At 42.0% G+C, this 15,281-nt stretch overlaps 1 protein-coding gene across 2 annotated transcripts in view; it reads right to left on the reverse strand.

The window, feature by feature from the left end:
- Positions 1 to 15,281, reverse strand: part of astn1 (astrotactin 1) — a 462,961-nt gene that overhangs the window by 271,292 nt on the left and 176,388 nt on the right. For both annotated transcript variants that reach the window (XM_056421820.1, XM_056421821.1), the window contains exon 12: positions 6,377 to 6,527. In XM_056421820.1, coding sequence (XP_056277795.1) covers positions 6,377 to 6,527 — 151 coding nt within the window. The remainder of the gene's footprint in view (positions 1 to 6,376; positions 6,528 to 15,281) is intronic.

Raw genomic sequence — 15,281 nt, forward strand, 5'->3', positions numbered from 1 at the left:
TTCATGCAGTTGGTTTAATGAGCCGCCTCTCGTGTTGCCGCTCTTCACCTTCTGTTTCTGGGGGCGCACCTTTTTCAAAACTGACACATTTCCACTTCATCTCATTTTTTATCTTGAAAAGGCGAATCGGCCATTTTGAAGCGATCAATGTATGATAAATCATGACGTTTCATACATTATCATATCTCTTGGCTCTCTCCGAAGGCGGTCGCATTTTTCTCTCCCTCTCCTCCCCATGACCTTCCCTTCCCTGCTTGGCTCCTATCGTCATGTCTTGTCTGTCATATACTTGAGAGACTCTCTCCTCATTGCTCTTCGAACTAAAACTATGGACCGATCAACTGATCATCTGATCAACTGGTCTCTCAACGAAATTGACACCGTCTTCTCGACGAGAAGCTCGGGTTCGGGGGAACCTGCCTGTCCTGCCGGGACGTTGCAACTGGTTACACGATGGACGCGTGGCGTGTCTTGTGCCTAGCAGCCCTTTCCGTGGAGGACGTAGATGACATCTACCTATTCGGAACTATGATTACAGGATTTCTGCTGTTTGGATTTGGCGTTGCCCTGGTTTATCGGAAAATTAAGGAAACGGTGACAGCCGTTAAAAGCCCCCTAAGGCTGCCCGACGAAATTGGATCGATTTGAAATCCTATTGGGAAATGGGAGGAAAGTGGTGGAATAGTAGGTGCGCAAATTGGATGTAGCTGCTGGAAGACCAAACAATCCCAATCTTATCTGCTTTCGGCTCCCTCAACCAGAACGGGCCTTGGCCAAGGCCGTTACTGGAACAACAACTCCCCTGAAGATCGCTGAAGTGAGAACCTCTCTCATTCCCTTCCCCCTATCCACAAACACCTGTGGTTGTTGTATCCCCAGGACATTTCAAGGCTATCTCCATGGCAACGACCATCTTGCGGACTGAGAACTCTGTCTGTTGTGGCCTGGGGGAGGACGACTTACCAGGCCACTCACACACGAACTTCCACACACACACTGATATGCATTCACTACCCTCACCCCCATCCCACGCCTTCGCCTGCTTTATGCCCCCAGTGTGGTCTACTGGCGCTCTAACGGGCTGCCGGATGGCTGGCTGCCTGTCTACGCTGGTTACCTTCTGCCCCCCTACGGCTGAGCTTGACCACTCAGTCTTTGGTTTACCTCCCCTCCCCCCTTCGTCCACGTTGCACGTCTTGTTTAGATGTATGTGCTTTTGTGCTGAGGTGTTTTTTTCTGCTCCCACACTGTATCCCTCTAGGGGCATATTCTGGGGGTTGTTTTTTTATTTTCTCCTCTCTTCCCTCGTGTTATGCTGTAATCTTCCTGGATCTGCCTGTAATTTCCCGCTTGCGGGATCAATAAAGTATACATCTATCTATCTATCTATTATGAATGACAGCGGACAGATTCATCAGCTCTGTTCCTTTCCTCTCATTCGCTAAACCGTTCATATTAATGTTGCACGCAGGCGTCAATGGGCTTTACAGTGGTGCAGGGATGATTCTGAAAACATGGAAATGTATGGGTTTTGGGTTAGATGCCTGAATTAAGGCCAACGCTTAAGAAATGTAAATGTTTGGTTCAACAACATAACATATGTCAGTACATACCCTTCATTAATTGTGCAGCTTTACCTGTCTTAGTACAAAATGTCTGCAAGAGACAACAAAACATCCTCACACATATGTGACATACGTGGCTTAACGGTGTTTTTTTACATCTGCCGATTGCATTCACACTTCGAAGATTCTAAAAGTGGAGTTAATTTGTGAAGATAATATTCTGTGTTTGACAAAGAGCTTATTTTTCTGCGATAAAATAAACAAATAAAAATGGCGGGAACCGGTGCGACGCTAACTTCCTGGTTCGTCTACAAAAACCATGTCATCTCCGAGGGGGTCCCTCGTGTGGCTTAAAGGTGTACTGCAGATATAAACGTGAAATAAAGACAACGAAATATTTTTGGGAGACCCTAATAAAATCTTTCTGGCTTGTTTTAATAACTTTATTGAATTCTTGGTGAATGTTTTTTGGAAGTCCCTAGACACCGGAAGTTGTGGTGCCAAACACCACCTTCTATTTAAAATGTGTCTGTTTGACCGGGCTAATCAAAAACATATCTTAAATCCATCAGAGTAAAAAAAGAAAGACTTATCATATATCGCTCACACCGTACGGTGTCTCCGAATTGACTTAACGAGGGTCCGTGAAGCTCAGTGAACATGATGCATGATGGGAAGAGAAATGTTTAACGAATAAGCACAAAGTGTTCTCAGACAAATATCACATGATACTTATACAATATACTCAGAGGGATGAAAATATAACAGGACAATAAATAATAGAACAAAATACAAAAGAAAAGTCTCTTGGCACCTCCAAACGTTGGCAAGACGTCTCTTTACTGGATTCATGTTGCACTCATTTGAGAGAGAACACATTTGATATAAATATTATATTTTTGTCCGCTTTTGACAAGGATTTGCAACAAAGAGCAACATAATGAAGCCACCTAGTAGATGGAAGCTGTTGTTTGAAAGCAATAATGTGTAAAGGAAGAATATCGGGACAACAGTCTTTTTGTTTTATTTAACATCTTGAGAAAATGTGGGTCTGCTGTAGCTCATGGGGGAGAGCGGTCATCCCGTAACCACGAGGTACCCGGTTCAATTCCCGCTCTCCATATTAGTTCATGTTGAAATGTCCTTGAGCAAGGCAGTGAATCACCAATTGTTCCTTAACAACTGAGTATGGGTGAATACAGAGAGGAATTTTCCCACTGTGGGATCAATAAAAGTGTAAATGTAGTTCTTTTCTTTTCTTTCTTATAACTGCAGTACACCTTTTAGGCCACACGAAGGAAGACTGAATGTTAATGTTGTTCTGATAATGGTAGCCAAAGTATAATATTTAATCTTATGTTATGAAAGGAAACCAAAACAAATGAAATTCAAAATCCACCTAAATGCATTTATTTGGTATCAGTTGTAAAGTAATTTATTCTTAATAACATAAATATAAAACGGTTTTGATGATATCGCTACAATATGCCCCAGTGGAAATGGCAGTAAAGGTAGTCTGGAACTTTCATTTAAGCACAAATTCGCTCTTCTCGCGATTTATAGATAACTCAAATTGTGAATTGGAGTGTGATAGTTTGTATTTTATTTTTTTTAAAGGTGGGTCCACAGAAAAAAATAAGTTTGGTAAACACTGCACGGAGTGACAAAGTCAGATGTCCATTCGACTTCAAAGCCCTGACTTGAAATCTCCCCACTGTCATCTCTTGGTACAAGACAGAAATTGGATGGATATTTTGGTCTCTGACATTTCAGTGCAACGTGGCTGCAACTCGGTCGCCTCCCATCACACCGGGTACGAAGCAATTTCAGATAGAGGACACTACCCCGTGGAGTCCAATTGATTCCCACTGATACGTTATATTTACAAGTGAGATATGTTGTGGTTAACGTGGGAGCATTGATGGTGGTTTTTCTTGGCATTAGTTTTTTAATGAAAGGCACAACTAAGACTCATAAAAGCTCAGTGATTTATTGCATCAGCGAATAGAAGCTTCTTTGTATTGTAGCTGCTCAGGATTCTACTTGAAGTAGCTACAGAACGACCAAAAACCAAGACTCGGCAAAGACGCCGCCTGGCTGCGCCTGAACGTCACTGTTGACACTTACAAGTTACTTCAGCGTGGCAACATTACACGGCCAACAGCAAAAATGATTTCACAAAATATGGGAACGACTGAAGATGTGATGGCTGAGCACAACGGATACATGTACTCCTTTAATGCACTTCTATTACCATCTACACTGATTGGACTAGCTAACTTTTGGGGCGACTGCGGGTCAGTTAGCATGTCCGCCTTCCAATCAGGTGGTTGGCGGTTCAATCCCAGCCTTAGTCGATGTGTCTTTGAGCAATAACTGAATTCCTCCCCTTGCTGTGTCAACGGTGTATTCATGTAAAGTATCTTAAAAAGCGCAATATGGATTATTATTGTTAACTAACTAAAATATAATAGTTACGCAACTATTAGGATTGCCGTGGCATTAGTACAGACAAACTTTTATGGTAGCGCCATCTTCAGGTCAACATTACAATTGTACTTGTAGTTTGATCTATGAACAAATACCCACAAAACCCTGTCTTTTTTATGTTCAGTGCTAATTAGCTAACGTGAGCATGCTAATACAAAAAACAAACTAATGGCAAACCATGAATTATTCCAACATGTAATTCTTAACACTGTTATTGTGTGTTATTGTAGATGTTAGCGTTGAGTGTCTGAGTCAACTCGTTCCCACACAGCTGGACTGAACTCTTTATTAGGTTTTTCGGGGGGGAACATATTCTCAACTGGATTGCGGTTGCAATAATAAACACTTGGTTGACGTTGTAAACTGTAGTAATAGAGAACAAAAATGCAGGTAACAAAATTACTTTTTTTGTTAAGGCAATTAAAATACTTGGTTTTGTTTTTTCCGCCACATAATATATAATTATCAGGGGGCTTTGTCACTAATGATAACCAAAAATACCACTCAACAATCGTCTCTGTCTTCATTTGACGTGAGGAGATTACAGCTGCTGTAGTTTAAGTTTTTTAAACTATATGCAGGAGCATGCCCACTAATCTAAGTGTTGGGTATTACACTGGGAACTCAACTCATGACTCACCTACATTACACAGGGTGCATACACATGTTGACGAATGGACTTTCAGGACTTTTCACAAAATTTGTGAAATCTCGGTGTAGATATGAAAAAGTGAAAACAAATTAGTTTTAAACTTACAATAAGAACGCCAAAGCATAAGTAAGTAAGTATATCTTAAATGACACAAATGAATGAGAGACAATAGTTTGATTAAAAGAATAAACATTTATGTCTTTTCAGTTAAGGTGCATTCACTTGCAACACAAAAAATGTGAGAGTATGAAAGAGCGTATGCCGGCTTATATTTTGAGCGTCATTCTTTTAAAAGCATATTCATGATACAAAACTCATCGTAAATGAACATATGAACACAACAAATTTACATGACATGATTCCAAAACTTTTGGAATCATGTCATGTAAAATATATTTCTTTCAAGAACTTTTCCAGTCCTAATATAAACATTTTAAAGTCCCATGACTTTTCCAAATGACATAACAGCAAGAAAAATTTAAATTAAAATAAATAAATAATAATCTCACTCTCAAAAGACGCATGCTGGGAAACATGCCGATCATGTTCCTTTAGAAACGTAATTTAATGAGTTGAGCGAACTCTCAGACGTACATTTGTTCAGCTTGGTCGTCTGCATTTTTTTGTAAACACGTACATGTAACATTTAATTAACTTGAAGTTTTTTTAAAGTATGTTGAGTTGATGAGAATGAGCTTTTACAGTGTACACAATACTCACGTTGAGCCTCAGACTAGGTGATTAAAGTCAGATGATGTTGATGGAAGAGAATAGGAGTAATCAATAATCGTGCTCCACGTGTTTCGCATGCCTGTCACAATAACATTTAAATACTCCGTGCTACTGTTTACCGTACATACATAATTGCTTGGAGATGCATGCATATGCTCTAATCTGAAAATGAAACATTTTTCCATTTAAAAACCCTCTCACAAGCTGTTTGGGATAGGATGGAGTGTACTGGATAGCATGAATAGCATCTCCCGAGTCCACCTGAGAGTACTTGAAAAGAGATTTCGTTGTTGAGGGGTGGGGGGGCACATGACAGTTTATCAGTAGAAAGAGGGGGGGGGGGGATTTAGCAGATGCAAAACACAAGCAGGAGGCGCTAAGATTCTGCAAATAACGAGACCGGTATTGCTGGAGTCCCCGACAGATGGCGACGGAAGATAAACCTGATTGCTAAGCACCACCTAGAGTTAATGAATGCGTTGTCGACCAACGGGGGGGGGAGGGCGGTATATGAGATGGAGTCAAACTGCCTACTCGGACACGCTGTTGTGTGCAGGTCTGATGCTTTGTCCTTGATACGGGTCATCTCGGCCCCGTAGATATGCTCATGAATATTTATACAAGACTAAAACACTGATGGCCGAAACAAAATATTTTTTTTCAACATTGGAATATGAACTGCTGAAGTAGGTTCGGCCGTATGAGTGGGCGTCGGATCAAAAAATCCCAGGAGTGTTGGAGGTGAAGGCTTTCAGTGTCATCTACTCGTATCAATCATAAAAGGGATGTGAACCGACTGTACTGCTGTACGGCTGGAGAGCACTTTAAATGTGATTTATATAGAAATATAACGCAAAGTTTAGGTTCTGACCCTTTGGCTCAAACGTATGGCAGCTCCCAGCCACAGTTTTTTTTTAATAAAAAAGAGATGACTCACCATGCATCCGGTGGAGTCCAGCTTTCGGTCCGAAATGCAGCGGAAGTTGCGGCTGCAGCCTCCGTTGTCTTTGGTGCAGTCCCTGACGGGCCCGAACGAGTCCAGGAGGACCTCCAACGATTCGAAGGACGAGCTGATCATCAGCTCCTCTCTGTTGAGGTGGAAAGGAGTGGGCAAAAGAAAAACTTGTTTAGTTGTGGGAACGTTTGTTTTGTGTGTTAATAATACCGAGGACTGATTTGAGTTCTCAGAGTACAGTGCGACATTCATTGAGGCTCGGTGGGTCGATGAAAGGCGATGGAAAGACTGCCGGTGCACATCCAACAACAATGTCATGGCGCACTGACACCGCGCAGCACCTCGCGACATCACTGCAGCAAAGTGGGCTGTTCAACCACTTCAACTCAGTTTATTTCTGACAATTTCCGGAGCAGACTTTAAAAAACACCAAACCTTTGGTGGACTCATTGGTCGATGACGAGCTGTTCTTGAGAGTGCTAACCTTTGAGGACCTTATTTACACCTTAAAGTTAGAACCCAGGGGTATTTTACATTGTATAGATTAGATCCAGGTAGTTCTGGCTTCACATTGCATGATGCGAGTGCACTAAAGACCTTTAGATGACATAACTACATCCTGCTGTCATCACCTACGTGAGGTGATTGATTGCTTTGTAGATGGGCTATCATGCTTCGTCATTTCTCTCTCTCTTATCCTATCAGGACTTGCGTCACATGGGGGTCCTCGTGGACAGGGTCGGATGACCACATTTACATCACATGGGGGTCCTCGTGGACACGGTCGGATGAGGACATTTACATCACATGGGGGTCCTCGTGGACACGGTCGGATGATGACATTTACATCACTTGGGGGTCCTCGTGGACTTGGTCGGATGATGATATTTACATCACAAGGGGGTCCTCGTGGACACTGTCTGATGACGACATTTACATCACAAGGGGGTCCTCGTGGACACGGTCAGAAGAAGACATTTACAACACATGAAAATATAGCTCTGAAATGGTGTCAGTAACACTGTATATCAACTTCAAACAAGCTAATGAGAGTAAGGCATTACTAATGAACTACTGAGTTTGAGTCAGCAATATGCTTTCATTCGACTTGATTCAGATATCACATTTCTTTAGATCATGTTTCATGTGGCAAAAGGACGTGGTCCCTCAGTGTTCTACTTTGAAAGACATGCTGTGACACTATGCTCTCACATTTCACCGAATGACGACATATCTATTCTCATGAATCACAAACACTTGCATGTTTAATTCATTCTGTACAGTCATCATGAAAAGAGCCACGACTTTTCACAGCACAACTGCGATGCAAGGTAGTAGGCTTGCTAGATGAAACGTGCCAGATGAATCGTGCCGTGAACCCATTCAGCTCTAACCTCGCCCGAAGCGTTGACGGGATTTTGACGTTCCTCGTAAACTTCTTGCAAGGACAGCAATACAAGTGTTTGGGATTTGATAGAGATGGACAACAAAGTGGAAAGGACCTCATTGTTTTCTTAGAGCGGATACATGCTGCTTGTGATGAACAAGGACTCGTGTTGGTATTGCCATGAATTTGTCTCGGGACATAAAGAAAGCGAGGACCTCTCAGGCACTGCCACCCAATTCCCTCTACTCTTCTGCTCTCCCCGTGAGAAAGGACATAAAGTTCCTTCCTCTCATAGTAAACTTGATGGTACCTCACAAACCAATTATTCTTTTATAATTGCCCATTGCTTTGATTTATATATTCAGAAGGGACCTATTGAATAGAGTCCTGGCAGATGATAAAACTCACAGCAAGTGAGAATGCGAAATTATTTGGCAACTGCAATTACAGTCGAGACACACATCCAACGGTTGCGTGCAGCACAACCTAAATATCAAGCAAAAACAAACGAAAAAGTCATGTTTTGTTTCTCTTCAGTAAAGCTACAGAGAAACATTCATCACATTTGAAAAAATATGAAAGTGCTGGTTATCAATTCTTGTGTTCCTTTGATCCTGATCAACATATCATCGGTTTGATTTAAGGTTGGTTCAACTCAACATCGTAAAAGGTTCTCTCGAAAAGTGAGTGTTTGGTTTGTCCATTCCGGGCTCTCGTAGAAAGATGTCTGGCTCCGTGGAAAAGAGGCAATTCTAATGAATGGTCAAAAGACACCAATGGTTAGGGTTATCGGTCAGCGCATGGGAAAAATTGGGCAAGATAAGATCATCCATGATACTATCATCCACCTTGTGAAATAGGACCAGTGGATCCTCCTAAATCCTACTCCCTAGTCCTTTAAAGGGTACATTCTCCTGGGGGCATGTATTTCTTAAGTAAAAAAGTGTAAACGCTCTTTGATGAAAGTGCAACAAATATTTGGAACAAATCAATCGGCGACAATGAAGCTCTACACAAAGTTAAATGGACAAAAAGACAGTGGTACATGAATATATCTAGTTTTAGCTTGTGATCTAAATCTGAATAGAATGTCTGAGTCATGCTATTTGATCAAGGGCCTTGCATTTACTCCTGGTATTAACAATCCGAAAGACCATGACACGCTCCGCCAATTTCATGCTGTTTGTGAGCGTTTGTGTACCCTAGTTTTGGCAGTGTGTGTTGTACATTAATCCCCTTGTTGATGGCTTTTTGCCCCATCAGAGGAATCACTCTGATAGGCCGTTCAACTCAAGGGAATAAGTGAATTCTTTGATGTCTGTTTGGTGTGTGGGGGCATTAACCCCGTGGAGTCGAGATTTACGCAATGTTTATATTCAGATCTCAGGGAACCGAAATATCTGTAGACGTCGTAATTCCGTGTCCTTCTCAAAAGATCGTACGTGATGCACGCAGCAAGCCGAGTGTCACGACGGGATTGGGGTGGACCCAAATGCACGACTCAGGAGACAGATAATTCAAACAAAGTTTCTTTCCTGAGAGCTAGTGTTGTTACGAGATGTGCCGACGCTTCGAAGCGTGTGTCGAGTAATGGAGGGGGCGTTTCCTCGAAGCGCGTATCGAGGCTTGCTTCGTTTAGGAGAGGAGCCAAAAATGATGACGTCCGAAGCCTCGCTGCCCGGCTGTACCACGTGACTGCTTCGGGAAGTGGTTCAGATTTTGCCGGGAGGTTTTACAGCAATATAAACCCCTCAGGCTCCATGTGGGTTGTTGGTTGAGAGTTTGGAGAGTTTAGAGAGAGAGATAGTTTGGAGAGTTAGGAGAGAAGGATAGGTGATAAGATGGAACTGTTGAGAAACTGTTATTTCTGAATAAAAATGAATAAAATGTCCCCTGTGTTGGAGGAGAAAATGTGTTAACAGTTGTCTCTCCCAAATGCCATGGAGGGTAATCTAAACCGCCTGGGTGGTGACCGAAAAGGTCACAAACCGATGACCTGGGTGGGACCAACCGAAAAGATCACATCACCGATGATCTGGGTGGGACCAACCGAAAAGGTCACAATCAGATGACTTGAGGGGAAACAGATGGACTCTGGAATGTGTACATCTCGGCGAGGTGTATAAAGAGGAGGAGAATCAACCAAGAAGGCAGCATTAAGTCTGAGACTTCTCATTCGGAGGGTTCAGATTTTGCTCCACTCAGCTGGGTGTTTCCATGACTTGATTGTGTGATTACTTATTGTCTGATGACTTATTGGTCTCGTTGACTCACTTGTCCACTTGTTTGTACCTGGCTCACATTCTGATCATTTGTGAACTTGTTACTATATAATAAAGTGTGATAAGACCACCGTGCTTAAAATACTTTTGAATTCTCACAAGGCATCGGAACATTTATTCCACCACACCCTGTCCTGTACATCACTGTCCAAGTTACACAAGCATATTCAGTCCCCTCTTCCTAGTTATACACACACACGTTCACTGTCCTCTGCCTGCTTAAGCCCATGCCATTTTCCTAAAGTGACATAACTTTATTACACAACCTGCCATATCATATGATACTACCATTTTGGGAACATTTACACACACAGAATACATTCAAAAAAGATTGCATTATGCACATGTGATAATTTATGTACAGAAATTATTTGGTCATACATTTTTATAGTCATTCCCAACAGCCATAACAGACACACAAATCCAATGCTTCACATTATGTGGTTCAGATACAGCTGCCTGTGATTATACACTTGGCCAGTAGGTGGTTTCGTGTGCACATGAAGCTTCGAGAAATGAACCCTTTCTCGAACCAATCGGCTGAAGTGGTTCGATGCCTCATGAGGCTTCATCTCACCATCACTACTGAGAACGTCGTCAGGATCGGAACAGACAGAATAATCAAACTGTGGAACGCTTGAGGGCTTGGTCGGAAAAACACAAGACAATCTGGCAGAGGACAAGTGCAAGTGAGGGAACCTAAGTAGACAGGGACTAATTAGGGAATGGGCAACAGGTGAGATGGACATGAAGACCAGGTGAAGGTAATGAGGGACTAACGAGGGAGCGATCAGAGGCAGGTGAAGGGAGTTGGACTGACGAGATGGGAAGCAGGATCTGGAATGACATGATAGTTAGTGAGACAGGATGAAAACAACTAATCCAAAAAGGAAGGTGTGGAGCTAAACTGTTACACCGAGAGCTTGGGCGGGCCGTGTGGCGTTTGTGTCGAGCTCCGCCCTTGAATGGAATTTGTGGAATTGTGTGTTCTGTTCTCGTTTGGAAAACCGTTCTTGAAAAAGAGACTAAAATATATAGTGAGTATTTTGTTTGAAAACAATGTTAATTTTTTATTTGCATACATCACATGACGCTTGATCTGTAGTATGAAGTCATGGGGTTTTTTCCTGATCTGATGTGAGGTTCTGGGACAGGGATGTCTATGTGTATAGATTGTAAAGCCCTCCGAGGCAAATTTGTAATTTATGATAATGGGCTATACAAAATAAACTGAATTGAATTGAAGTATAATTTGTATATGAAGCATTTTAATAAATCAGACTTCAACCTTTCAGCTTTAGGGCCAAATTACCACTTTTACACTGTGCCTTAAGATAATGTAACTCCATTATATAGCGAGCTGAGGTTGTTCTGAAAATATTAATGTATAGTGCCTATAAGAAGAAATTGTGTAAAATCGAGAAAATTACCTTAGACCCTATTATTTTGATTCCCCCTGTATTATTGGACCTCAAAGTGCAAAGGTGTTGACCTTGGTTGAAGAATGTGGGCGTACTGTACGGACCTGCTGAGGTCTCATCAGCGGTCAGATCAAATCAGGTACTGTGATGGCTTCTTAGCCATGATAAAATACCCACAAGTTGTAATTAATGACCACATGTAGATATGAAGGTCATCTAATTCATGTTAACACTCGTAAGAGCTCATTTTAGTTGTATTTTTTTCCATAATGCTCTTAAGGTTATTTCTGAAAAAGAAACACTCTTAAATGTATGTTCGTCAACAAGGCTCATGGTTGAACATGAATAAAGGAAATTCTGGAAACCTCAGTATGCTTCACTATTGTCCGGCTGGGGTCCGGTACACCACGGCTATGACGGCTAATTCTTTGGCACTTTCAGAATCCTTCTGTGCGAAACCTTCTTCCAGACTTCAAGACGTGCAAACCACGGCCAATAGTAGTGACGAGCTCACAACATACCACCCAGGCATGTTGAGAGCACCTCTGTTGCTCTCCTGAAGATGTCTTTTTCCCCCCGTGAGTGTTTTTTTCTATTTTCTGGGAGTTTTTCCTGATGTGAGGTCAAAGGTCAGGGATGTCGTGTGTGTACAGATTGTAAAGCCCTCTGAGGCTAATTTGTGATAATGGGCTATACAAAATAAACTGAATTGAATTGTTGTGAGCTACTGCTCATCAATACCACCTTGAAACTGTATCTGTCTGCTCAGAGAAACCCATGTTTTATTTTACAAACATATTTTTTTCAAAATGGCAAGAAAAATTGTAGAATGTATAATTTTAACAACCTATATCGATTGTGATGAAAATCAATGGGCACTAAGCACTACCTGAGATACATTTAACATTTGGTCACAAACAGCTGTAATAAGCCTCAATTCTTGGGCGCCATTAACAAGGATAGCAAACAAGGAGAGGGCTAGAACTACATGTGCGTCAAAACAAGCAGCATAAAGAACATTTCATTCAGCCCATTTGCACTAAAAAGTACCACCTGAGGTTTAAATGACAAGTTATACCGTGCAATTTCCTCATTAGTGAGTGATTGAGTTCAGAGAGAGGAGTGGAAATTATCATCAAAAAGGGGCAGATTTTAATGTAAATGTATTTCTAAAGATTGCTTCTGTGATGCATTTGATAAGTGTTTTTTTCTTTCTTTTTCTAATAAGAAAGAAGAATAATATCAACTCAATTTGCTTGTATACAACGCAGAAGCAAAGAGGAGATGGAATATGGTGTTTTCAATTATGGCGATTTGCCTCACAGCTTAAAATATAAGAAAGGCATGAATAATACAATTGTGTCTAACCAGCAGGACACAAGTCTTCTGCAGCAAGGCTCAAGGCGATGCAACAAGAGCACTAATAAACACGCCGGGAGAACAACAACAACAACAACCACGGCGGCTGATTCCCTCATTCAGGCATAACTGCCGTGAAGGGAAGGCAGATCACGGCTCGTTGCTACTTATCCATCTGCCGGAGTGACAAATGATCATCAAACGTGGGACAAGGTGGAGTGAATCAGCTTCAAGATGTGTGTGAGCTATGTCCCCCCCCCCCCCCCCCCCCCCGGGGAGCACCGCACAAGAGCGTTCATCAGATCCCAGATCAGACGGAAATGAGTTATTTACACGGCGTCGTGGAGAGAAAGCTGCTAAAATTAAAATTTAAAAGAAATGTTGAAAAAGATGGCGGGTGGGCGGGCGTGGGGGAGGGGGGTAGAAAATTGTCAAACTGTACCCCTGAACGGAATTAATTTACAGTTATTATGATGCACTTTGTGACAAAAAAACAAGAAATAAACAAGGATGCAACTATAAAAAAACATAACGTAATGCGTCGCTTCCAAGAGCGTTATTGGTCAGATAGGGAAATTAAGAGATACAAAAACGTTCCATTACTGTTGTTTGCAGTGCTGCTATGATTGTGTCTAATAACAATACATTTTATTCATATAGCGCTTTTTAAAGGTACTCAAAGACACTTTGCATGTTACATTCATACACCGTAGACACAGCTAAGGGGAGCAATTCAGGGTTAAGTGTCTTGTTTGAGGACACATCGACTAGGGCGGGGATTGAACCACCAACCCCCTGATTGAAAGACAGACCTGCCCCACAGTTGCCCTTAAGAATCTGAGTTGGAATGACTGGAATTGTTCTTTTTATCGCCACGTATCACATTTCAAACAATCGCTATATTATTTCCGGATTGATTTGTTAACCTCTGTCGGTACGGAGTGTGCACCGGTTAGCTGGAGAGGTGCCAGTTCACCTCCTGGGCACTGCCGAGGTGCCCTTGAGCCAGGCAACGAAACCCCAAACTGCTCCTTCTCGTGTGTGTGCATGTGTGTGTATTTCAGACCGATGTGTTCGATGCCCAACACAATTTAGATGCATAATTTGAATGTCTCTAAAGATAATTTAATAAAGTAGTTATTTTGGGTTTATGTGCAATAAATAAATCAGACAAGAATGGTCTTTCCCAAGTGTTTCCTAACTGGGGGTTTGGGGCCCTGCAGTGCTAACAAGCAAAACAGAAACTATATATATGTATTATGTTTACTTGTAAATAGGGAATACTTTCACTTTTGGGATTTCATTTATTTTCTTTGGCTTTCCTGTGGGATAAGTGTGTGAAATTTTTGTAATTAAATTGACAAAAAATGTAAACATTTAAAAGTATATATACATTTTATATATATATATACACAGTGCATCCGGAAAGTATTCACAGCGCTTCATTTTTTCCACATTGTTATGTTACAGCCATATTCTAAAATGGATTAAATTCATTATTTTCCTCAACATTCTACACACAAAAACCCATAATGACAAAGTGAAAACTGTTTTTTGCACAGTAAAAATAAAGAAGGAAAACATAACATGTACATAAGTATTCACAGCCTTTGCTCAATACTTTGTTGAAGCACCTTTGGCAGCAATTACAGTCTCAAGTCTTCTTGGGTATGATTCCACAAGCGTGGCACACCTATTTTTGGGCAGTTTCTCTCATTCTTCTTTGCAGAACCTCTCAAGTTCCATCAGGTTGGATGGGGAGCGTCGGTGCACAGCCATTTTCAGATCTCTCCAGAGATGTTCAATCGGGTTCAAGTCAGGGCTCTGGCTGGGCCACTCCAGGACATTCACAGAGTCATCCCGAAGCCACTCGTTTGTTATCTTAGCTGTGTGTTTCGGGTCGTTGTCCTGTTGGAAGATGAACCGTCGCCCCAGTCTGAGGTCCAGAGCGCTATGGAGCATGTTTTCATCCAGGATGTCTCTGTACATTGCTGCATTCATCTTTCCCTCAATCCTGACTCGTCTCCCAGTTCCTCCCGCTGAAAAACATCCCCACAGCATGATGCTGCCACCACCATGCTTCACTGTAGGGATGGTATTGGCCAGGTGATGAGCAGTGCCTGGTTTCCTCCAGACATGACACTTGGCATTCAGGCCAAAGAGTTCAATCTTTGTTTCATCAGACCAGAGAATTTTGTTTCTCATGGTCTGAGAGTCCTTCAGGTGCTTTTTTGCAAACTCTAGGCGGGCTGTCATGTGCTTTTTACTGAGGAGTGGCTTCCGTCTGGCCACTCTACCAAACAGGCCTGATTTGTGGAGTGCTGCAGAGATGGTTGTCCTTCTGGAAGGTTCTCCTCTCTTCATTGAACAACACTGGAGCTCTGTCAGAGTGACCATCGGGGTCACCTCCCTGACTAAGGCCCTTCTCCCCCGATCGC

Source organism: Pseudoliparis swirei, chromosome 8, assembly GCF_029220125.1.
Source record: "Pseudoliparis swirei isolate HS2019 ecotype Mariana Trench chromosome 8, NWPU_hadal_v1, whole genome shotgun sequence".
NCBI classification, from domain to species: domain Eukaryota; kingdom Metazoa; phylum Chordata; class Actinopteri; order Perciformes; family Liparidae; genus Pseudoliparis; species Pseudoliparis swirei.